Genomic DNA, 26,665 nt, shown 5'->3' with positions numbered 1-26,665 from the left:
TCATATCTTGAGAGAAGCAGCAGTATGATGAGCGCTCCTGGGTGGAAGCCCAGTCCTCCATGTAAGCGTTCAATTGCTTTGTCTCAGCAAAAACCGTGTGACCTTAGTGTTTCACCTGAGTGTTCTGGGTGGTGTATGTCACCTTTCTCCCCCCTTGCATAGCTTTTCATCTGAAGAAGCTTTGAGGTGTCTCAGACACAGATAGTTTCAAGATATTGGAAGCATAGAGTTAGATCTCAGGTGTTTTTAAATAGTACTTTTAAAAGCATTTATAAAAGTTGAAAAAATACTAGACACAAATATTTTTAAATATTAGTGAAATTTGTTAACCATGGTGTATTACACAAGTCACATAATCTCTTAGATTTTTTCCCCATGTAAAAAGTGGACTGATAGTACCTAACAACAGGATTGATTTACAGATTAAATGAGATAGAATATGTGAGACAGCCTGGCATTGTAATTAACCCAGTAAAGGAACTAGGTTTATTTTTTCTTCCATTATCATTGCTGATAACCAAGCTCTTTAGCTTCTAGTTCTGCTTCTGAAATAACTGGGATTTTCTTCCCTGCTTCACATGGTTTTGAAAGCTGCAGGTCCAGCAAAAGCACTGTGGCTTTTTGTAATAGAAACAAATGGATGACTAGACCAGCCAGAAGAAAAAATAGGGAGACTCCATGAGCGAGACATGACAAAGGACTCAGCTGATTTATTGTAATGTAGAGCATCCATCATCATGGGTCCAGAGACAGACACTGTGAATTCTAAGCCTGATTCAAGCCCTGATTCTTTCTGAAGTGCTAAGTAACATTTAGTCTCTGTCAAAGATTCATCATAATGCCTGGCATTGCTGGGTTGTCTTGGCCGTGATCATTTATTATATCCTATTGTTATATATCAATGCAAAACAATTTGAATTCCTACAGAGGAAGGGACTTAACTTGAGATCTGTGATACATTTAGCCAGTCTATAATGCAGAAATGACATGCACAAGTTGGTAGATATATGTGTGTGCCAGTATCTTATGGGGAGAGGACCCATATTTTTATGAGATTCCCAATGGAGTCTGACCAAAAAAAAAATAAAAGGTGAAGACGACTGCTACGTAGTAAAAGACCAAATTTTTTATAGCTAGAGAGGCCGTTTACATGAATATGTTCTTCCTGGAATTCTAAAGTATACTTCCTGAGAAAAACAGGATTGGAGCCATGCATTATTTCTGTAAACTGTAGTATCTTATAATGCGGTTTCTAATACAGAATTCAAACAGATATTTTAAGGTCATTTAATTGCTTAAGAAACATGCCTGAGTTTATAATCTTCTTCCTTTAACTATGAACTTTCCCTGTTACTCTCTTATTTTAAAAACAAAATTCTGTTTAGTTATCTCAAATGAAAATTTTCTTTAGGATGAGGGACTAAGGCTTGTAGTTTTATTATGGACAGTGACCAGGTAGCCAAGCATCCTTGACTATACAATACTTACAAATAAAATCTGCTAAGTCCTGGAGAGTGCCTTAGGCAGAAGTGAAAAACAGCCAACTGATTGTTTCAAGTATGGCCTACTAGTGGGTACAGCTGAGCAAGAGAGGGTGCACAATAGTGTCAGGGTACGTTTTGATGGCTGAGAGTAAGTGAAGAGGCTGATGTCACTGTCTCTATCTCTAACATGAAAACTGATAATTCAGAGAGAGAAAAGATACGTTCCCTTCACCTTGCCTTCTGATTGCGGCTGCATCTGATCTAGTATGGGGGCATCCTGAAAGGCCCAGAGTGAGCTTCCCTGACCAAGGGACACCCCATACAGAGATGTCTGATCAACCTCTTCCATTTCTGCAGAGGGGAACCCTACTCAAAACATCAGGACTTGGTAGCAAAGGAAATATTCCATTCCTACATGCCAACCACTGACTTCGCCCTTGCTACTGCTACAACAGGTGGTCCCAGGAGTGCTGGCAGAGGAGACTGGGGAAGTGAGAAGAGCATCACCAGATTTCCCGAGCGCCTTCAGCAAGTGCCCAGTCAGGACACTGTGTACATCCCACCTAGCAGACACGTGCAGTGGGTCAAGAGCACACATCTTGGGTTTCAACAAGCCCACATGGGACCTCAGCCCATCACTTCCTATCCATGCAGTACTGCCAAGCTGTGGAACTTCTCAGAGAAGTGTTCTTTATCTGCCAAACAGATGATTATACCCACAGCACAGTGTGGTGCTGTGTGTTCTGATGAGATGATGTATGGATAGTGCCTGTTAGTGTTAGTCACTCAGTCATGTCCAGGTCTTTGTGACCACATGGACTGTAGCCCACCAGGCTCCTCTGTCCATGGGTCCTGGATTCTCCAGGCAAGATTACTGGAATGGGTTGGCATTTTCTCCTCCAGGGGATCTTCCTACAACCCAGGGATCAAACTCAGGTCTGCTGCATTGCAGACAGATTCTTTATTGTCTGAGCCACCCGGGAATGCTACCTTATGGCTAACCAGTTTTATCCCACAAAAATTAATTTTCTGAGAGAAAAATATTTTTTAATGTGCAATATATGTAGAAATGTAATGTATATTACATCCCTGGTGGCTCAGTTGATAAAGAATCTGCCTGCAATGTGGGAGACTTGGATTTAATCCCTGGATTGGGAAGATCTGCTGGAGAAGGGAATGGCTACCCACTCCAGTATTCTGGCCTGGAGAATTCCATGAACTATTCCATGGGGTCACAAAGACTCAGACATGACTGAGTGACTTTCACTTCACTTAGAAATATCTTAGAAGTTTTAATATATATCTTATATCTTTAATATAAACAACAAATATTCTGACAAATCAGTATTCTTATATTGCTTATATTTCTTAAGCAAAGATCATCAAACATCATTTAACCCATTTTTGATGGTGGGAAGTAACAGTTTTGTAATCTTAAGACAACTTAAAAAGTGGTTTTTTTTATTTATCATTGTTTAGAGTCCCACTTAATGCCCTGTTCTAGAATTTAACAAAACTAACAGACTCTGTTGTAACAAGCTGGGCTGGTAGCCTGATGATAAAAGCCCTCTCATTTTCTGAAGAGTGTGATGTGCCAGTTCCTCTCAAACAGCTGCTATTGCTATTGATGCTTAGCTTTGCCTCTTTGACCTGTGCTAATTGGCTGCTGCCCTTCAGGTCTGGAAGAGTAGATTAATGTTATCTCTGTCCTTAAAATAAGAGAGAACAGGCACTGAGGGAGCCTAAGGATCTCTTCTGTGTTGAAGACACAAGTGTGGTTGTTGTTCTTGTTTAGTTACTAAGTCATGTCCGACTCTTTTGTGACGCGATGGACTGTAGCCCTCCAGTCTCCTCTGTCCATGGAATTTCCCAGGCAAGAATACTAGAGTGGGTTGCCATTTCCTTCTCCAGGATATCTTCCTAAACCAGGGATTGAACGCACATCTCCCGTGTTGGCAAGCAGATTCTTTGCCACTGAGCCACCAGGAAAGTCCATGCAAGTATTAGTGCATCGTATTTGTGTACATACACTCATGTATCTTCTTTCACCTTTGCTTCTACTTCTTCATTTACTTTGCTGGCTTTTTAGGGTGTTGGGTATATTTTTGACATGTGCTTGAATACATGAAGATTAGCAAGCTTAGTGGAGTTTCTTTTCTCAGTGATGGAAGGAATTTAACTTAAAAGTTCCTGATTTGGTTGCTTATATCCAGCAAATACGGAGAAGATCTTTTTCTGACACTTGGCCTTGGCCTGGCTTGGAACCCTTTTCTCAATTCATGAAAGTTAATGAACGACCTGCTGTGTGCAGGGCACTGAATTAGCTTCAGTGATGGGGCACAAGATGAGTGAGAAATGGATCCTGTCCTCATGCAGCTTAAACTCCAAAAGAATAAAGACAATGCAAACTGAGCACGCATGCACGCAAACTGTCCTATGTGGCAAAGCTGATGATTTTTGTCATGAAGTCTTAAGTTTTAGAAGAACTCAAGAGAAGAAATAATCAATTCCGGAGGAGACCCTCCTGCAGGTGTGTTGGGGTATTTCTGAAGCAGCTGGAGGATGGCTGGGTCTCTGTGGTTATTGGTTAAAAAGAAGATGGTCCAAAGAGAGAGTCTTCAAAACAGAAGCTAAGATGTAGGGCACAGACGTGCACACTTGTCTACGGAATGAGGAGAATTTTCATTTGGTTGCAGAGCAGACTATTTACAGAGTAATAGTGACAGATAAAACTAGAGAAATATGATAGACCAGGTCTGAAATGCCAGCCTAAGCAAGGAGATCTGTCTTTGGGTAACTTCAGAGCAGATTTAATTCTGCTTAAATCCTGGGGAGGGGGAAGAGTGTGGAGCCACACACCCTTTTCAAAGGCATTTTAGAGGAGGAATATCTGGGGCAGCCTAACTAGGATGCTAGCAAACTTTTGAATTTCGCATAGAATTACCCTTGTAAATGTGTCTGTTCCAGGCAGAACAACATACATTTGTGTAAAGTACCACATAATTAACTTAATTCAGACTTGGCATTTGGATCTTGGTGTTCCTTCTATAAACCCCATTTCTAATGACTTTTTTCTGTTTTGTTTTGGTTTCTTTATCATTATTAAAGTCACCTTTTACCTTCTTCTACCTTTGAGGTTATAGTCTCATAAATCGAAAAGTCTTCTTAGAGTACTTAGCAGAATATTTAATCAAAATGCTGAAAGCCATATTTCGGCTTGAAATGGTATTAGTGTCACTGGGAATGTGACCCAGATTGTTGGGGGAATGCTATTCAGCCAAATAGGGGTTCATGACACTGTTCTAGACATTTAGAAAGTAATGAGATATATTTAGCATAGGAATAGAAACAAAAACCATACTCAAAAAAAATTCTGTATTCTAGAACATCATGAGAAATAGTTTGTGTGCGCGCTCTCTCTCTCTCTGGCTCTCTTGATCTCTCTTTCTCTCTTACATATATATATATTTTTTTAATTTTATTATATATTTATTTATACACACCTATGTTGCCCACTCACATATAATGAAGCAATATGGTAAAGTATATTCAGGGAGTTTGAGTTCAGGAGTTGTGGGAGTTTCATTAGTTTGAAGGCTCTGAATTAGTTTGAATCTCAATTAGGATTGTCAAATTTGGTATAATTACATACTGTCATAAATGGCAAACTCTTTAGTGGTGAGAAATGCTCAGATATTCAGCTATTCTAATAAATATTTTAGTTAGAGTTTCTAAACAGAACCTACTTCTAATGCTGGTTTTCAAATAATTGGTACATCAATGTGATTGTGTCTTTTAATGATCTAGAAGAGACAACTTATTTATTTAGCACTTCGCAGTGACCATTATACAAATTACTATTGGAGCTCTCTGGTACTAAGCAATTCACATTGCTGGTAGGGAAAAAAAAGATATTTAGATGATGTCACTTTCTTGCTCCAATGCTTTCAATGTCTGCCCATTGCACTTTAAAATCTAAAGTCCTTAACTTGACCTTTAAGAGCCTGTATAATCTGGCCCCTGACATCCTCATCTCATATCACTCTTCATCTTAAACACCACACAGTTATACATGCATGTCTCATCCATGAATTGGCAAGGAGATGCTAAAGTGGATGCTGCTGCTGCTGCTGCTGCTAAGTCGCTTCAGTCATGTCCAACTCTGTGCAACCCCATAGACAGCAGCCCAACAGGCTCCCCCGTCCCTGGGATTCTCCAGGGAAGAACACTGGAGTGGGTTGCCATTTCCTTCTCCAATGCATGAAAGTGAAAAGTGAAAGTGAAGTCGCTTAGTCGTGTATGACCCTCAGCGACCCCATGGACTGCAGCCTTCCAGGCTCCTCCGTCCATGGGATTTTCCAGGCAAGAGTACTGGAGTGGGGTGCCATTGCCTTCTCCAGCCAAAGCGGATGACAAGTACTTAATTGAAGGAGAGTGTTTTAAGGTTTTAGTAATTGATCTTTGACCTCACATAATTCAAGCATCATATTAGATACTGTATCTCTAGTCCAGAAGCATCCTTGGCACATGACAGATGTCCAGCACACCCCTATTCTATCAACCACCAAATGAGAAGATGAGATCTTCTGATGGTGATTCCAAATACTCGAAAGCTAGCAGGACTCTGGACATTTAATAAAAGGCTAGAGTTATCTGCCTGCCTAACACTGAGAAATTGGTGAAGAGAATACTGACTAGTGATGGGAAAAGTTACCATCTGAGCTTCCTTGGTAAATATGAGGACCTAGAATCAAAGAATCATTGGTAGACCAATAGACATGAATTTAAGTGATTAGATTATAAGATCCGTAAATAAAACATGGGAACAATAATATGATTGCTTAGCTTACCAAGATGCTGAGGCAATGGCTTAATAAATCATCATACCTACCAAGAGTTAACTTTCCAAGAGGACTGACTTGATATTTTCTATCTCCTGTGAGAACAGACTAAAAGAGAGCAGCTTTTCATTGCAACTTGATAGATTTATATTATCCAACAGGCATAATTTCATGACAATGAACTTTGTATTACCTATAGGAAATTATAGTCAAAGGATGGATGGGTGGGTGAGTGGACAGAAGTAGAGAGGATCGGTGAATAAATAGGCAAATGATGATGATAATGACTATTGTTAGTATAAATTTTAGAAACAGAATCAATCCACATGTATTCCAGAGACCTCTCAAAAAAAATTAGACCTAAATTCTGAACTTAATTCCCTTTTAACCTTTATTTTGTATATGTTCCTCTGATAACTGACCTTCTTTTTTAAAAAAAATAACTCCATACTTACGTGTTTTTAACTTTTTAAACCATTTGCATTCCTTTTTAGAAGCAGGCTCCATGGTTTCTCACTAAATAAAGCTGGCTAATATCTGTGATGTATTGAGTTGACCATGCCATGTAAATCTCTTTCCCTTTGTTCACCTCTCTGCCTCCAAATAGTAAGTTAGAATGAAAACCAAAATGATTCTGTGTAGGACATGTTCCAGCTTTCTTTTTAAAATTCACCTTTGAAGAATTTAATTCACAGTGCTAAATGCCACATATACTAAAAATTTATAGAGATTTTATCAAAGGACTTTCCCCTTTCTCTCTGGATGAAATATTAAAGAGAGAGAGAGAGAGAGAATATGAAAAGTATTTCTGTTATTGTGTAGTTTACTTGCTTTTGGGTTTATTTTCTTGTTGAAAATGAAGTTTTTTGCAAATGAGATTTGATGAATTACAATTCAATTGAATTTTTCTGTTTATGCTTAAAAACCAGAGTCCTTCTGTGCAGGATCATTAACTTCAGTTCTGTCTACATGTCACTGTCAGGCTGGGGAGGGAATGGAGATGGAAGGGAGAGAAGAGTGTCAGTGGATATAGGGAGAAAGAGTGAGAGAGAGAAAGAGAATAAGAGGAAAATCATTTACAGAACAAGATTCTCATGGAACAGGCCAAATTAATTTCACTAGTGCTTGAAGTATTATTCTCCCTATCTGGCAAGAAGCAGAAAACAAATTCTATACACTGCTAACCCAAGTCGGAGAAGGCAATGGCACCCCACTCCAGTACTTTTGCCTAGAAAATCCCATGGACGGAGGAGCCTGGTAGGCTGCAGTCCATGGGGTCGCTAGAGTCGGACACGACTGAGCAACTTCACTTTCACTTCTCACTTTCATGCATTGGAGAAGGAAATGGCAACCCACTCCAGTGTTCTTGCCTAGAGAATCCCAGGGATGGGGAAGCCTGGTGGGCTGCCGTCTCTGGGGTTGCACAGAGTCGGACACGACTGAAGCGACTTAGCAGCAGCAGCAGCAGCTAACACAAGAAAGAGTAACACTGGCCTACTTTCAATCACGCTGGGATGACCAGCTGATTAGTTTGTAATAGATTTGCACACAGTAAAGGCTTAACCAATGATGTAATATTTTCCTGCTTTAGGAGATAGTTGTGTTTCTTACTGTGAGTACTAAACCCTCCCCCGCTTATCTCTTATGATGTGTGTGTGTTCAGTTGCTCAGTTGTGTCCAACTCTTTGTGACCCCATGGACTGACTGTAACCTGCCAGGCTTCTCTGTCCATGGGATTTTATAGGCGAGAATACTGGAGTGGGTTGCCATTTCCTTCTCCAGGGGAAATTTTATGATAGATGTCAGTAAATTCCATTTATTGATCTTGGTTTGGCTTTTATAGCTGTAACCAGGAAAACCTTGAGATTTTGAAATTTTGATTATTTTAAGATTTGATGTTATGTTTTTATTTCTAAAGGAATAGAGCAATGGAGATGCTGTAACTGTTGAAGTCAGTCATTTAGTTACTTTTAAGTAATCTGTTAGAATAGCTGATTTCTCATTGCTTTGTAAATAATCAAAACTGCAAAAAAAAAAAAGGCAAGATAAATCTGCATAAAGTAATATACAATATATATTTTAGGTAAGATATAAAGTCTTTACACCCACTGAAACTTTACAAACACCTTTTGTAATAGATGAGAAAACTGAGACTCAGAAAGTTTGTGTAATTTGCCCCCGGAGGTAGTAAAGATGGGATTTGAACAAAAGTTTTTCAGAATTCAAAGCTCCTACATTTTTTTACAACCATGTATGTTTCCTATGGATCTTGTTACTGTTGTTGTTTAATCCTTAAGTCCTCTCTGACTCTTTTGTGACCCCATGGACTGTAGTCTGCTAGGCTTCTCTGTCCATGGGATTTCCCGAGCAAGAATACTGGAGTGGATTGCCATTTCCTTCTCCAGGGGATCTTCCTGACAGGAATCGAACTTGCCTCTGCTGCATTGCAGATAAATTCTTTACCACTGAGCCACCAGGAAAGCTCACCTTGTTGCTATATTTAGTGCTTAACAGAATTGTTCACCTGCTCAAAACTCTTCCCATTTTCACTCAACTCCTTCATTGCAGTGATATTGACATACAAAATTTAGGTCCTTTTGTGGCAAGCATGTTTCATGACCATTTTTGTTTCAACATTTTCTTCCATGTCACCATGTCCATGTTCTATAAAAATCATTATTATTTTTAGCCCTTGAAGTCTTAAATGTCTTATGGCCATCTCCATTTTAGCGCACTAATCTGAACCCCATATATCAAACCTGATCTTCAAGGTGTCATCCACATCAGCCTCTTTTGCAATCCAATTCTAATGGAGTGTGTCATTAATGTGCGTATTTCTGAGAATAGACTCAGCTCAGAATGAAAGGGTGCTATTTTATAAAGAGGCTCTGTACTCACTAAGTACAAAGATCACCTGGATTTCCTTTGAGTCACATAAAAATGAAGGTAAAGCATTCAGACTGAAGAGCACATGCCCACCAGTTTTGAATAATTTGGATTAAAATGGTAAATGCGTAGATCAATCAGGAAACATTTGTTAATCGACTGTGCCAAGTACTGCTTGACATTGAACTTCATATTCCCTGGTACTTGCTTTTATTAAGCATCTCCCATATCTTAGGCAGTAGTCTTGATGCTGAAAATCATAACTATCATAAAAAATCATGGGAGGAACTGGCTTTCTTCTTAACTGGTCTTAAATTTTTCTGTAAGAACTTCTTAAAACAAAGAATCTGAATTGGATTATAGTACCTATATTTAAAACTTAGAGGAAAAGCTAATACACAAAGTATTTTAATCTTTCCTGACAGAAATACAGTGGCCATAATAATGAATAGATATTACCAGTGAGAATTGCTGTCAATATGCGGCATTATGCCCAGGGCAATTAAATTTGCCTGTTTTTTATTACTGAGACCAAATGTTTGGCCTGAGTTCCTGGAGAAAATAAGTAATTCCATTACATGCGATTCACCTTTGAGTAACCCCTCAAGCTGATGAAGACGAAGCTGAGAATTCATGTTTATCACAGAAATAATTCATTTAGCAAACATTTATTGGGTCTCCTTATGTTCACTGGGCAGCACACAAAGATGTAAATATGCAAAATACAGTCTTTGTGCTTAACAAATGTCCTGCCTAATTTCCCTAAAAATGTCTTTCAATTTAAAAAAAATTAAGGTTTTTGTGTTTGCTTTTGCTCTTGTTTTTGATAAGAGGGCAAAACAAATTGTGAACTAACAGAAAGATATTCCAAAGACGTGAAGGGCATGGGCTCTGAAGTCAGGCAGAGGGGACTCTGAATGTGGTCTGTCAATTACCACCTGTGTGACCTGGCTCCAGTCACTCCTCATGAACCATGATATGTAATCAATAACAAATAGCTCCTACTTTGTAAGTTTGTGTTAAGATAGGGAAGTTCCTGACAGATTTCCTGAAACATCTTAAGTACCTAAAGCATTACATCTATTTGGTTTTTATTTATTCAGTGTGTTTTGGGCTAAAATGAGCTTTTCAATGTGCTATTGTATATGTGCTGTTCACCTAAAAATGTGGTGAGGTCACACCACACTGCTTCCCCGATCTCTGTTCCTTGCCTTAAAGCACATGCCTTCAGAAAGGTCCAGCCCATGCAGTTTAGGGTTCCTCTTCCTCTCCCCTGATACCTCTGTCTTCCCTGTCTTCCCTGTCAGTCTTCCTCCCTGACAGTCTTCCCTGTCCTTCACCATCTCACGGAGCTTGCTCAAACTCATTTCCATTGAGTCAGTGATGCCATCCAGCCATCTCATACTCCGTTGCTCCCTTCTCCTTCTGCCTTCAATCTTTCCCAGCTCAGGGTCCTAATGAGTTGACGCTTTGTATCAGGTGGCTAGAGTACTGGCACTTCAGCTTCAGCATCAGTTCCTCCAATGAATATTCAGGGTTGATTTCCTTTAGGATTGACTGGTTTAATCTCCTTGCTGTTCAAGGGACTCTCAAGACTCTTCTCCAGCACCCAGTTTGAAAGCATCAGTTCTTCAGTGCTCAGCCTTCTTTATGGTCCAACTCTCACATCCATACATGACTACTGGAGAAACCAAAGCTTTGACTAGATGGATCTTAGTCAGCAAAGTGACATCTCTGCTTTTTAATACACTGTCTAGGTCTGTTGTAGCTTTTCTTCCAAGGAGCAAGCATCTTTTAATTTCATGGCCACAGTCACCATCCTCAATGATTTTGAAGCCCAAGATAATAAAGTCTCTCACTGTTTCCGTTTTTTCCTCATCTTTTTATCATGAAGTGATGGGACTAGATGCCATGATCTTAGTTTTCTGAATGTTGAGTTTTAAGCCAACGTTTTCACTCTCCTCTTTCACCTTCATCTAAAGGCTCTTTAGTTCTTCTTCACTTTCTGCCTTAAGGGTGGTATCATCTGCATATCTGAGGTTATTGATATTTCTCCCAGCAATCTTGATTCCAGCTTGGGATTCATCCAGCCTGTCATTCTGCATGATGTACTCTGCATATAAGTAAAATAAGCAGGGTGACAATATACAGCCCTGTCAGACACCTTTCCCAATCCGGAACTAGTCTGTTGTTCCATGTCCCATTCTAACTATTGTTTCTTGACTTACATCCAGGTTTCTCAGGAGGCAGGTGAGGCGCTCTGGTATTCCCACATCTTTAAGAATTTTCCACAGTTTGTTGTGATCCACACAGTCAAAAGTTTTAGCATAGCCAATGAAGCAGAAGGAGATATTTTTCTGGAATTCTCTTACTTTTTCTATGATCCAACTGATGTTGACAATTTGATCTGTGGTTCCTCTGCCTTTTCTAATCTAGCATGCACATCTGGAATTTCTTGGTTCACATATTGTTGAAGACTAACTTGAAGGATTTTGACCATGACCTTGCTAACACGTGAAATGAGCACAGTTGTATGGTAGTTTGAACATTCTTTGGCATTGCCCTTCTTTGGAATTGGAATGAAAACTGACATTTTCCAGTCCTGTGGCAACTTCTGAGTTTTCCAAATTTGCTGGCATATTGAGAACAACATTTAACTGCATCATCTTTTAGTATTTTAAATAGCTCAGTTGGCTAATTTTGAAAAAAGCTTAGCCTAGTGCCTGGCACATTTGAAGGACGTAGTGAACCAGTGCTGCCTTCCCCTCACTTCTAGGGATTACAGAGAGGAAAACGAAGGTTGTTGCTCCAAACCTCATGTCTGTGAAGACATGAATCTTATATTGAAATTAACACAATTCCTTTCATAGTGTCCGTAAGTTTTGCGCAAATGACAGTCAGTAAGAAGTCAAATTGAGATATGATCCCAGGTCTCCAGATTCCAAAGTAGGCCATGTATTCTGTTCCCTTCTACCATGTCCCCTGCAGTGCTGCTGGGAGGTGTGTGTTCATGCTTCTGAGGCAGATAATGAGATGGCTCATATTCCTCTAGGAACTGTGTTTTACATACCAGCCTTAAACAATTGTCACTGCCACCCTCTCCTCCTTCCAGTGCTCCTCTTTCTTCCAAAGCTCCAGGTCACTCTTAGAGCTAGCCTTGTGCCCAAGCCTTTTCCTTTGTCCAAACTCTGCTCAAAAGCGCTGTTTGTAGCAGGTGGGAAGCAGAAGGACCAGATATACCCCAGGAATGTGTTCTCCAGAAGTGCCACCTTTTCAACAATTTTAAAAGCAGTATGCTTATATGGGGTGTTTAATACCATAATTAAGAGCTGTTAGTGAAAGCAGTATGTAAGCAAGACTGTGACATGAGTGAAAAAAGAAAGTGTTAGTCACTCAGTCCTGTCAGGACTGTGACTCAGTGGACTGTAACTTACCAGGCTCCTCTGTCCAGATTCTCCAGGCAAGAATACTGGAGTGGGTTGCCATTTTCCCTTCTCCAAGGTATCTTCCTGACCCAGGGATAGAACCTGGGTCTCCTGCATTGCAGGCAGATTCTTTACCATCTGAGCCACCAGAACATGAGTGAGAAAGGTAATAAAAAGTAGTGCCACATCTTTTCCCTTCCCCCAGCCCCTTTAAGATAGCTGGAAGATAAACCAACTTGCTACCAACATGCTGATGATGGTGACCATTCTGCCTTTGACCTCTTGTTGTCCTACCAGCTAGCAGTGGAATGGTAAGAATCCAGTACAGGAGAGAAAGGAGGAGGTGCTGGCAGAACTCTGCACTTACACTCCTGTGTGGCAGCATCTCTGCTGAAGAGCAGCATCTTCTGCGTTCTGTGTGGTTAGTCCTTGGCTACTGCCTACAGGATGCTTACACCTTGATTTCTCCTATTTGATCTCAGCTCCAGGACTGTTATCTCAATCTGTCCATCTAAAGAACTAATCTTTATTTTTAGGGAAAAGTATTAATATTTCAAGAGCAATTTTTAAAACTAGGAGACATGAGACTAACCAAGAAAAAACTCTGTGGTCTCTTTTGAGTATCAGATTTTGATGTTTTATCTAAGATAAAACAGAGTATTGAGGCCAAATTCTTTTTTGGAGGGTCCTTCCTAAAAATTCTATTTTCTGTGTAACATTTAAAGGCTAAATTTAGAATTTAGTGTTTACTTAATGAATCCCTACAGAACAGTTATACTTGAGAGAAAAGAAAATTGATAAAGGGAATTTTTTGCTGTACTATTTCTTCTTCACCTGCAGAGCTGTATACTCAAAGTAAGGAAGTTCTAAGGTATCTTTAGATTCTAAGGTATCTAATTTAAAAATGTAATTAGTTCAAAGACATTTCAGAGAAGAACATTAGTGAACACAGTCATTTGTGTTGTAAATTTAAAAGACTTTTTAAAGTTATTTTTAAACACTTTTGTGCATTTTGGAGCTGTCATAAGAAAAGTATTTTACATGGTCACCCTGTTTGCAAACATTGACCACTCACATAACTGAGACCAAGAATTTCATGATACAGTCTTCATTCTTTCTGCAGGCAATGTACACTTGGTTTTCATCTTCTATTTCATTTTTGAATGAAGGTTTCACCCTAACAAATTTATTTCATAAGCTTCCAGTGGTCTGACTTACAGTTTGAAAAGGGGATGAGATATAGTGCCTCTGTGTTATTACAATGGAATGAATTACTTTAAGGAATATTCTGTTTGAGAACCACTATGGGGCAATGAAAATAAAGACAGACATCTATTACACAGTGGAGGGGCTAACTTCATGGAGCTTACCATCTAGTAGGGGTTAACATAACATTGTGATCTGATGAGAAAAGCTGAAAGGAACATTAAAAATGTGTTCATGATAAGCTTTTTGTAAACATCTGTTACATGAGAAAGAAGTGCTGGAGGTTTAGTTGTAGTTATCAGTTGTCATGGACATACCAGTTTCTTGATAGTGAAGGTCATCATGAAGAAAGATTTGTGACTATCTAGCTCCCAGTGTCTTTACTAAATATTGACAACTTTAGCACAAAAATAAATTAAAAGGAAAAAAAAAAGATCCCAAACTTTTAAGCCAATCCACCTTGTCTCTTTCTTTTCTTCTTTGCTCCCTCCTATCTTTCTGCCCTTGGTCACAGGACAATCTGGCTTGAATTACTCTGTTTCTTTTTTCTTGTGATGAAGTATACATGACGGAATTGACCATGCTGGCCATGTTAAAGTGTATTCAGTATTCTCAGGGTTGAGTAGCTGTCAGCACTGTATATTTCCTGAACTTTCATACCATCCTAGAAGGAAACTCCACACCAACTAGGCAGTCAGTCCTCTTTTCCCCTCTTCCTCACCCCTGGCAACTTCTACTCTGTTTTCTATAACAATGAATTTGCCTGCCCTTGATATTTCACATAAATGGATTCATACACTGGGTGGTTCTTCGTATCTGGCTTCTTTCATTTAGCATAATGTTTTCAAGGTTCATGCATGTTGTAGCAGCTGTCAGTACTGCATTCCTTTAAATAATATTACATTGTACGGGTACACCACATTTCTTTTTAATTCATTTGTTCATGGAGAACTGTTTCATTTTAAGGGGGGTTTATTCAGAAAATACTTGTAAAATAAGTGATTGGACATGTCCTTAAACGTTTGGTTACCTATGTATAAGGTGGCACCTAAAGGCTTTCAAAGAAATATGATGCCTATTTATAGAAGCTTGAGTATGATGAAAAGTACTGTATATCCAGAAGCTCAGGAAATAGTACTGGGTCTGACCTATGGATTTAGGATTCATCTACATATAGATGGAAAATGAAACCATGAATGATCAATGAATGAAACTTCCCCACCCAAGGAGCGGATGTAAAGAAAATTAGGACACAGTCCAGCAGAACTCTGGGGATCTGTGGGTAAAAAAAAAAAAAAAAAAAAAAAAACCATTACCCACCCCTAGAGATGATGATAAATAAAACCTAACTCAGGTAAACTCTCGGGCTCCTCATTTGCAAAGAAAATACCTTCTACTTTTTCACAAGGCTTGTAAGGAATTTAAATGAGTCAATATATGCAAAGCAGCTGGTACCCAACCCGTAGGTTGGACCTCAGTTTTGGTAGCTACGAATATTACTCTATATATTTGTGCTGTTGCTATTGTCGGTTTCTGCACCTTGGCTATTTCATTACCTTGTAACATCATATCCAGGACTATCTATCTTGAAATAAGCTTTCCTACCATCTTAAAAATCAGTCTATTTTTAAATTTTGCTGTTGTAGTTCCCAGACTTTCCTAGCTTCTCCCATAATACCAGAGGAGGCTAAAGGAATCTAAATGAGGTGGAGAGGTGCTGCCGGCACAGGCCAGACTTCCGTGTGCCTGACCCAGTTCTGCAGGCACATGGGAGGACGTTCTTAGCTCCATAGCTTGGAAGAGGACTGTCCTAGCCTCAGATCATCAGAACATTAAAATTCTTCCTCTTTAGAAATCTTTGTTTAGACATTGGCAAGGGAAAAGTTAGTTACTTCATTTCTCAAAGACACTTGATTTTTTCCCTTCCATTTTTGGTAAAGAATAATTGACAAAAATTCATGACCCAGCCTAAAGGATAATTATACTGTAGAAATTCACTTTAAAACTTTCATGTGGTTTGGGAGTCAGAAGTGAAAAAAATCATTGGATATAGTATTTTTTAAGCTTATTATGTTACCATATGTGGTGTCTTAAGCTTGTTACTACTATAAGATCTTTGACTATCCTTGTTCTCTTTTGAAGAATTTCTTTGGATATTTTTAAAAACTTTTTCTTTTGTATTGGGGTATATCCAATTAACAATGTTGTGATAGTTTCAAGTGAACAGGGTAGGGATTCAGCCATACATATACAAGTGTTCATTCTCCCTCAAACTCCCCTCCTATCCAGGCTGCCACATAATTTCAGCAGAGTTCCATGTGCTATATAGTAGGTCCTTGTTGGTTATCCATTTTAAATATAGCAGTGTGGACATGTACACACTCTTTAAATATTTTTAAATAAACTCTCAAAAGACTTGACCACACTTTTCCATACACTTTTAGTTCATTTGGTATGATTGTTTCTTCCTGCATCTTCTCAAAGAGCTATTAAGATATGAATAACTTTTATATTTCATATTTTTTTGCCTTTCAGAATTTTCTTTATAGTTTTCTAAACTTTCACATCTTCCATCTTTCAAGGGGTAAATGTTTTCAGTGTTTTCTCTTATTCAACAGTTTGATTAGTTTTGATTTTCTGGATTGTCACACCTCTGGTGTGTTTCTGTATATATTCCATATATGAGAATGTATTCTACATATGGGAAATATGACTTTCATTGAAACTAAAACTACAGAATGGCATTGCATTTTGTGAATATGTGCAAATTCTTTCATTCCTTGTTACTGGCTGATTTGTTGTAAACTGAGAGATGGAAATACAAAAAAAAAATGTAACTCATATTCATCTATACAATTAGAAATGATGCTGGCGATGGACTCTGTTTCCTGAAGCCTGAGCCAGAGCAGTTTTCACTGGAAAATGGACAACTCATGATGTTCATGACCTAGTTCAAATTGGCTATTATCCAAATTTGGTGGTCAAAAACAGGACAGAGTCTATGGAAAACTTCTATTGCCTGTTCTGTTACTAATTTAATACAAGAATTACTGGAATTTGTCTGTATTTTCTCATCTGTTTGGTAGGACATGCTATCTCTTATCTCATGGTCAAGTTACAGAAACTAAAGTAATTTGAAAACATAAGATAATAATAGCATTTGTTTTATAATCCTATGAAAACCAATATTGACCAGTGAATATAGCACACTGGGACCCCCAAAGCTGAATTAAGAGCATGGAGAAGCCAGTGAAGAGACTTAAAGCTCAAGAAAAATTATAGGAAGAAAATGACAATTTTGTCCCTATAAGGACATAAGGCAATTAGAGGTGAGAAGTTTCTCACACTCAAAATTAAAAATGACAGAGGGAAGGTATTCCTAAATGTAATGGGTGGATACTTTAAATGTCAGTAAGTTTTCTATGAACACCTCATGTGGAGAGTAATGGAGAATAGCTTAATGTGGGAGGAGATTTTTTTTAAACAAACATTGACATTTTAAAGACCTAAACCTCTTAAATGGAATGACTGTTCAAATGCAAAATTAGACAAACAGAGGCATTTGGAGATTATATTTGAGTAGTATCTTGAGAGTCAGATAATGAATGACTCAGATCATCCAAGTGGTCTGGGCTGATTCATATGTTTTATAAGATGACATCAAATCTCTGATTTTGTCAGTGTTTTTCCCTTTGATCCACCTGGAGCATGCATGCATGCTCAGTCACTTCAGTCACGTTCAAATCTTTGTAACCCCAAGGACTGTAGCCCGCCAGGATCCTCTGTCCACAGGGATTCTCCAGGCAAGAATACTGGAGTGGGTTCCCATGCCCTCCTCCAGGGGATTTTCCCAGCCCAGGGATCAATTCCTCTACTGCATGTGGATTCTTTACCCACTGAGCCCCCTGGGATGCCCAATCCATCTGGTAGTGGTAGTCGCTCAGTTGTGTCCAACTCTGCGACCCCACGGATGGTAGCCTGCCAGGTTCTTCTGTCCATGGGATCCTCCAGGGAAGAATACTGGAGTGGGTAGCCATTTTCTTCTCCAGATCCACCCGATAGTGCCAAACAAATTCTGAACATCAGTGACTTTTCCAGATATAATTTGTGAAGAAAAATTTCCAAACCACCAGTAACAAGTCTAAGGCTTTGAATATATAGGCAATGGTATATCTGAATAAGACGCACTAACATGAGGAACTGGTTTCCCCAATGGCTCCGTGGTACAGAATCCACCTGCAATGCAGGAGATGCAGGTTTGAACCCTGGGTCTGGAAGATTCAACGGAGGAGGAAATGGCAGCCCACTCCTGTATTCTTGCCAGGGAAGTCTTAGGGAGAGAAGTGTCTGACCGGCTACAGTCCATGGGATCAAAGAGTTGGACACAACTGAGAACTCACACAACATGAGAAACGCAAGCCACACGTGTAACTACAGGACATGTAGGAGATGGGAATCCCAGACAGAACCTTGATAGGACAAGAATGCAAGACACAAGATTGGGCTTGGTTTACCTAGGATGGAAGAAAGGAGCCTTCTTATTCCAATAGCACCTGAATGATGCTTCTTAGAAGACATCTTAAATCAACAAATATTATCTGGTTCCTGTTTTTGGTGCAGAGGATATAGAGAGCATATCGTTGGCCTCTGTCCTAGAAAGTCTTACAGTCCATGCGGGAAACTGACATAGGAATTAATAGGTGGAGTAATTTGCTGTATTATACTGTATCATTGTTGGTTAGTTGCTAAGTCAATACATATAAGAGCAAAATTTGAGGGGAGCACAGGACAGTCATTTTCTGGCTACACTAAGATTAGGAGGCCCTCACAGAGGAGGTAGAAGTTGATGGGGCCTTGGAAGCATGTATGGAAGTTCTAAATATCAACAAGATACGAAAAACATTTTAGCCAGTGGTAAGGACCAAACAAGGAAAAAAGAGATGTTGGGGTACAGATGTTGTGGTATGTTCAGAGAATCCAATAAAGCCACCAAATAGAGCAAGTAAAAAAGGATGAATTGGGTATATGAATACAAAGATGTCAGACCAATGTGGCTCTCTCATGTGGTTTACATGATTTCTGTCTTGGAACGATCCTGTTCTCAAGAATACATCTAATCTGGAAATTACTGTTCTAAATCTGTGATTGGGTTTCTTGGCATAGTGCCTATTTGAAGAATGAATAACAATAGTCTAAGAAAAGCTTGCCAACTTTTCTGCACCTGGTCCTGATCTCCTTTCTATTTATTTATATTCTTGAAAAAAAAATAATTTTGTTATTTATTTAGTTTTGCTTCATTGCTGTGTGGGCTTTTCTCTAGTTGCAGCAAGCCAGGCCTACTCTCCAAATGCAATTTACAGGCTTCTTATTGCAGTGGCTTCTCTTGTTGGGGAGTATGGGCTCCAGGTGAGGGCTTTAGTCATTGAGATTCCAGGGCTCTAGAGCACAGGCTCAACAGTTGTGGCAAACGGGCTTAGTGGCACTGCAGCATGAAGGATCTTCCCGAATCAGCGATTGAGCCCACATCTCCTCCATTAGCAGGTGGAGTCTTTACTGCTTGAGCTACCAGGGAAGCCTCATTTTTATATTCTTACATTGCTTATAGTGCTAAGAGCTTACAGTGCCATGTCCTTGATTAACTCTGTTTAAAAATATGATAATGAATCGTACACATATGTGCACACACACATGCATCCACATGAAGAAACTTCCATGTCTTTATGAACATTCAGATTTAACTAATGTGCTGCAACTTTAAAAATAGTTCCCTTGAATGTTGCTAGGAACATTCGAAAATAGACTTTCTGACCTTTTGTTGTTTTCCCACAGGATTGAAAAAACGTACAAGGAAGGCCTTTGGAATACGGAAGAAAGAAAAGGACACTGATTCTACGTATGTACTTGAGGAGAACACCACTGCTCAGCATCAGCTGATAGTGCCCATGTGGGAATGTGTATCTGGTTTGGGCTGCTGTATAGAAGAATAATGAGCCCGTTAAACCTCTCATTTGGCTAGAATCCCTGCAAGAAAGTTAGAAAATGGGAAAATCAATAGTTGTTTAGACACAGTTAAAAAGGAAAAGGGTTATCTTGATCTCACACCTTTAGCTTTTCCTTCTATACATGTTTGTCCTGCATAAATGTTATCACAAGGTGTGGAGCATTGCCCTGTGGCCTTGTCCTCTGATAATTTTTAATTCATGCAAATTTAAGTATCTTTCATATAACTAAAACAGCTGACATTTGACATGACTACACTGGTAACTAGTACTTAGTAAATGCTCAGTGAATGGCAGCAGCCACTACTCCTATTACTAGTACAAATTAATATGTGGTAAGTTCCTTTTGAGCAACTAAAAATGGAATTTCCTGGGAAATTCAAGGATGGAAAAGCTCATATTTAAAGAGATGTTCAATGAAGTTTCAAAGTGGGAGGACCCTTGAGTTTGATCTTCAAGAAGATGAGGACATGCATTTCATGCAAAGGGAGCAACAGCCAAAGCAGAGATGTAGAAAATCCAAGGAGGTCTTCAGGACAAGCTAAACAGCGCAGTCTGCCTACCTGTCGACTGCTGGTAAATGTGATGCTGGGAGGTGAGGCTGAAAAGATCAGGGCTGGATAGGAAGGGCTTTAAGTGCCAGGCTGAGGTGTCTGGGCTTCCTTCCTTAGACAGTGTGCAACCTTGAAGTCTTGAGGCTTTTAAACCAGAGACTGTAACTGATTGAGGGGTAAAAAGCTATGTTTTGTCCAAATATCAGATGTTAAGTCTCCTGATCTTACCTTTTCTTTGTGCTTTCTCTTTTGGTAAATAGTTATTTCATGGAAACTACATTTGCTGTATCTAGTCTTGCCAATGTTTTTAAATGATTAAATTAGAAAAATTTCTGAACATTATACAACTTCCACTATTTCTTAAGAAATTGACATTTTTGAAAAGTTAATCAGAATAGGAGATGGTTCATTCAGCAGAGTCAGGAGACCTGGGCCCTGGCTTCAGCTTTGCCAATAGCTCCACGGCCTTAGAATACACTTTCCTCTAATGGGCCTGCGTTGACATTAGAGTCTAATTTCCCTAAAAGGCCAGACTCTGTAACAGTTCATCTGTCAGCAACATCGTGTCACCTACAATGTGCCACATGCTATGTGGGATACTATTAGACGTATCTCAGGAGAATGTTGTTAGCAGAAACCAAATCCAGTTTTCTTTGAAGATAGTGTCTGTAGCTGACTACACATAATCTCTGGTGTGTGAAGAAAACTAAAAAGGATAAAAAGTCCCTGAAAAGGGAAAAGAGGTCAGACAACCTCCCCAGGGCAGGATGAGCTATTTGCCTTTGGCGAAAGCACCGCTCTTCCATCATCACTTCTAAAATCATGAAAATGAGAAAGTTACTCCCCATGGCTTTGGGTAGATGGCCAACATCTCTCTAAAGTACTCTAATGAGACATTTGCTTGTAAAATCCCAAGTATCTCTTTCACTTCTTATAATCTGAGTGCCCCAGTTTACTTAGGTGTAGCAAATTAGCTATAAAGTGGTTCCATCAGCGGTGATGGTCAAAGGAAAAGCCATTTAATGTAAGCCTCTGCCTTTCAGGAACCCCCGATCTCTGATTGGGTCACATATCATTCTTGCAGAAGGCTGGGGAAATATTCTGGCAATGTGCTATCCCTTCAAATTTAGGTAATGCTTATGATAGTCTGCCATCACTGAACCTTGCTGATTCAAACTGTTTTCAGGGCTGTTGCAACTCCATGAGGGTTGCCAAGCAACCTGCTATGGTAGCTGCCAGCTCCAAATTCAGCTGATTGGGTGTCCTTAGATAGAGTGGAGTTAGAACCAGAGCTTCCTGATTTGATCATCATTACAATGGCTGATAGAAAGAGGAAAAGAGAGAGCCTGTGCTAAATGGCAGGCTCTGTGCAAGGTATTTTGTAATGCACTGATATCCTTTATAATCCTCACAGTAATTCAATAAGGTTAGAAGTAATATCTCAATTTTAGAGATGAGAAATCAATGCCAAAATGAATTAATTGCTGAAGGCTTCCCAGAAAATAAGACATGGAGCCAGTTTTCTAGTCCAGAATCCAGTGCCTGTTCTTTTATCACCCAGGAGGGGGAAAAAAAAAACAGAATAGATGGATAAAATTATAATCAAGACCAATAGGAGGGTAAAAGAAAAGGGAGTAGTGGCAAGAGGTAAGTGTCATTTTTAAAAACAGAGGCAAAAGGTGCCTGGTAGATGATCAGTTTTAAAATGCAAGTCAGTAAATATAGTGGGTCTGCTGTATTTATTTAAACACATAAAACTTAATAAAAGGGGGTTAGGAAATAAATTGAGGACATGTCCAATTGTCTGAGGCTACTAAAATCTCTCTCTACTCCTCATCCTGGGTCAGCTTATATTGATATAATAACTTTAATCTAGATAACATTTTATGAGTATTTACAATGTTCTAGGCACCATTCCAGGCTCTTCATTTATATTAATTCACTGAATCCTTTAATAGCCCTGTGAGGTATATACCGTTATCACAGCTATTACGTAACTGAAGAAACTGAAACACAAAGGGGTGAAGCTCTTGTTCAAAGTTATGCAGCTGGGAGATCTGAGCTGACTGAACCCTGCAGTCTGCTGCTATAGCTGGTGCCCTGCATCACCGTGCTTACTACCACCATACTGGGAAGAACCAGTTTCATTTCCATCAATGGATAAGACAAAGGATTCAAACAGACATCAACACTGCTGTGTACAATTACATTTATTCTGATGAAAATGTTTGAAATGCCATCCCTATAGCAGTAATACGCATGAAACCAAGTGGCCTCCCATTTTAGATCCCCTTGCATCTATCACCTACCCCTAAAGACAGCCCCACGAGGATGAGTGCCGCTGGATCTGTCCTACGCAAAAGTTAACAAAATCTCGTCTCTCCTGATCCCTTTAGCAGAGGCTGAAATCCTAGTAAGAAATATCTGTTTGTTTTTTCAGTATATAAATCTGATAAGGAAAATTGGCTTTGATGAGTGTGAGTTGGTACTTTTCTCTGTGCTTTCTTGCCACCTGGGTTTATTGTGGTCATAATAACCCACTGGATTTACTTGTTTGTCTCAAAAAGCATATCTTCTTCATCAGTTTATCTCCTGAGTTTAGTCTAGTGCCTGACCCGTTATAAGTCACTCAATATTTGTTCAATGAATTATATATAACTCTTCCTATCCTTCTTTCTTAGATGAAATTTCTTTGAACCAATTGTTTGGAATTCTCATAGCCAGCAAATGTCCAAACACCCTCAGACTTCTGTCAACTCCCATGGTCTTTCAAAATCAGGGTCCTCTCTACTTCTAGCCCCTGTATCATTGATTCATTATTGCATCCACATGGAAATGACTATGAAAAATGATGCACTCCCATCAAATGTTTTGTAATCCAAGTAGAATGCTCTGCTAATTTTCAAGGGGGTGTTGGCAGGGAAAGGAATCAAACCTTGGAGCTAAGAAGATGTCCCAGCAAATAAAGAACATTTTACTTGATCCCACCTCCTAAGGAATAGTTCCAGCCACACCTGGTAGCTCAGCTGGTAAAGAATCTGCCTGCAATATGGGAGACCTGGGTTCCATCCCTCAGTTGGGAAGATCCCCTGGAGAAGGGAGCAGCTACCCACTCTAGTGTTCTGGCCTGGGGAATTCCATGAACTTTATAGTCCATGGGGTCGCAAAGATTGGACATGACTAAGGGACTTTCATTTCCACTCCACCCAAGCACTTACTGAGGTTTCCTTACAAACAGTGCAGGTCCTCACCTGAGCATGATTCTGGTCTCCATGTTAATAGAATAATATTTTTCTAGCTCCTAATATAAATTAATTAAAATATTAATATTAGAATAATATTAATTAAAATATTAATATTAGAATTAATATGAGGCTATAAAGTTACAATGACTACCCTTTTACTTCTCCCTTTCTTCTGGTCCTCCAGTTCAATTTTCCAGAGTAACAGTAATACCCTTTCTCTATTGCTATAAAGCCTAACATGGCTGCAAGTGGGCAGTTTTGTGTTTGTTCCTAGGGTAGAACCATCATGGAAGAGGAAAAAAACCTGTAACAAACATTTTTGAAGACTTAGTATGTGTTGGGAATCATTATAAGTTCTTTATATTCTTATCATATTTAAACTGACTTAGAGGTTAAGTAATTTGTCCAAGATCAGAGAATTATTAAATTATGGAGTTGGAACACCTAGATTCATCCTTCTCTAAAGACCTTATTCTTAAACACTGTAGCCTAGCATCAGATCAGATCAGATCAGTTGCTCAGTCGTGTCTGACTCTTTGCGACCCCATGAATCGCAGCACGCCAGGCCTCTCCGTCCATCACCAACTCCCGGAGTTCACTCAGACTCACGTCCATCGAGTCAGTGATGCCATCCAGTCATCTCATCCTCTGTTGTCCCCTTCTCCTCCTGCCCCCAATCCCTCCCAGCATCAGAGTCTTTTCCAATGAGTCAACTCTTCACATGAGGTGGCCAAAGTACTGGAGTTTCAGCTTTAGCATCATTCCTTCCAAAGAAATCCCAGGGCTGATCTCCTTCAGAATGGACTGGTTGGATCTCCTTGCAGTCCAAGGGACTCTCAAGAGTCTTCTCCAACACCACAGTTCAAAAGCATCAATTCTTCGGCGCTCAGCCTTCTTCACAGTCCAACTCTCACATCCAGTGGATCAAATACCCTGGACTTTAGTCATCAAAGTGAACCATTTAGTAAAATTGCACTTCATTTCCCGTTCTCATGTAATCAAAGAAGCAGTAAATATAGAAAGATGGAGGAAAATACAGATTCTCAAAGTGACTTGAAAAATACCATAGAAATTTCTTCTTATAAGGGGGAAATTCAAGACCACTTATGGGGAGAAGATGAGAGAACAAATCGGTTGGCATTCCTGGTGGTAGTTTTAAATGGAAGCTGATTAAATGGGACAGCTCTTACTGAATTCTCTCAAAAGTGGGCAAGACACTGCGCCAACAACTTGTGCCTTTTGGATTTCAATTTTTAATGAATCTCTCCCTCCCACATACATGTACACACACCCCACACTGAAATATCATTCAACCAATTTGTTTTGAGTAGCTTTCATTATCCAGGTTTATTGGGGTGGGAACTGGAAAGAGGTGGTTAATGACTCTTATTGTTGTACTTGAGCCTGTGTAGCAAGAATGATTCATTTTCCTAATAGCTACTAATTTCTTTTTGTTACAGAGGTTCACCAGATAGAGATGGAATTGTAAGTATTTAAATGACCATTTTTAGTAGGTTTGCATTTCAACCTATGCTAGTTTAAATTTCTTAAAGCCCCGTTTCATTTTTTTTTTTCCTGCAGGGGGAAAAAATGAGCTTAAATGACTTTTCAGACCTCTCACTGTTGTAATTTTTTGTAGTAATTGCATGGGACATAAATACATTCTTGGTCAAGTTAAACTTACTTATTGCATTCACCTAAAACCTTGCCCCAGAGCAGGCAAGGCAACCAGTCATCAATATGATGGGTCAAAAGTCAGACAGTTCCTGCAGGGGCTGCTACCATCAACTGTTATTTCATTTCCAATTTAATGATATAAGAGCTCATTATATGAGAATGCTTTTCTCCAATAGAGGCCACAAAGTCATAATGGAGCTGAGATCCAATAAAATTGAAAGAAGCCTTTCCCTTTTTGCAGTTGAGCTGCAGATACATTTTCTGTTTTAAATTCATAAGTAGGGAATGGTCTTGAAACCACTTATGCCTGAATTTACAGCCTGGAGGAAGAAAATGTGTTCACTGGTTTAAGAGTTAACAGGAACTCTGATTCCTTGCTGGTCACCAGATTTCTTGCTTTTTTAGAGAAGTCGGTGGTGCATGAGCTTGGATTTATCCAAGTTGTCCTGATGACAGGCTGCACCCACGTCTAAAATGACTTCCTTCAAAGCTGAATCAGATGCCTATTCAGAAGGTTCAAAAGAACAGCTGTTATTGAAGGAGGAAAAAAAAAAGGACTCACATTAGGCTCATTGGGCTGGAGTGGGAACTAAAATAAACCTGATAGATAATTTTTTTTTTAAGTCACCCTTTATAATATTAGACCTAAATTGGGGTGTTAATTGCAGCTATGGTAGGAGTTTTTCTCCCACATTTAACTCAAGGTTCTTAGCTTTGGGGTGCCTTTTGCATTCATGTAGTTCTCTCCATGAAATGTTAAGGAAGTAGACTGAAATTTATCAGACATTGGGTAACACTATAATCAAGGCTCTATTCAGCAGGGGAAAAAAAAGACCCAGAAGACTCAGCTTCTCCTCACCTCTTGCTTCTGGCTCAGAGCCTTCTCGTTAACTCTGTCTCAGGTACTCTGCTTCTGTGTCTTCTCTTTGCTTCTGTCTCAGTCCCCTCCCTGAGTCCTCTTGTCCCCTTCATTCTCACCCTTGCAAGGCTCTGTTAGCTAGTCTCTGCTTTCCCTCCCTGCTGCTCCCAGGCTGGTTTGCTGTCTCTTGCTTCTCTCCCTCTGGCACCCTCAGTCTTGTCCTTTTTTTCCTTTCTCTAAAGCTCCTCCCATGCCTCTGGTCATCGTCTCTGAAGCCCCCCTGCTGTCTCAGGTCTCTGCTCTTCTAGGGACCCCCCGTTTGCATCTTGAGGGGAACACACACCTGGTGCCTGGCACAGCACTGGTGTGCAACAGGTGACTCAGTATGTGCTGTGCCCATAAGCCCAGCTGCGATTCTGCAGACTCACCCACCCTAAGGCAGGGCTTCATCCCTGAGTTGCCCAAGCCCTCCGTCATTGCCATCATGCC

General features: G+C 39.6%; 1 protein-coding gene across 1 annotated transcript in view; it reads left to right on the top strand.

Moving 5' to 3' along the window:
- Window positions 1-26,665, top strand: part of SGIP1 (SH3GL interacting endocytic adaptor 1) — a 236,717-nt gene that overhangs the window by 78,506 nt on the left and 131,546 nt on the right. Inside the window, exons 3-5 of the mRNA XM_055585555.1 lie at window positions 19,672-19,735; window positions 25,101-25,125; window positions 26,136-26,219. Coding sequence (XP_055441530.1) covers window positions 19,672-19,735; window positions 25,101-25,125; window positions 26,136-26,219 — 173 coding nt within the window. The remainder of the gene's footprint in view (window positions 1-19,671; window positions 19,736-25,100; window positions 25,126-26,135; window positions 26,220-26,665) is intronic.

This window comes from Bubalus kerabau, chromosome 6, assembly GCF_029407905.1.
Source record: "Bubalus kerabau isolate K-KA32 ecotype Philippines breed swamp buffalo chromosome 6, PCC_UOA_SB_1v2, whole genome shotgun sequence".
NCBI classification, from domain to species: domain Eukaryota; kingdom Metazoa; phylum Chordata; class Mammalia; order Artiodactyla; family Bovidae; genus Bubalus; species Bubalus kerabau.
The sequence above is the reverse complement of the archived record's forward strand: the minus strand, read 5'-3'. Positions and strand labels throughout refer to the sequence as shown.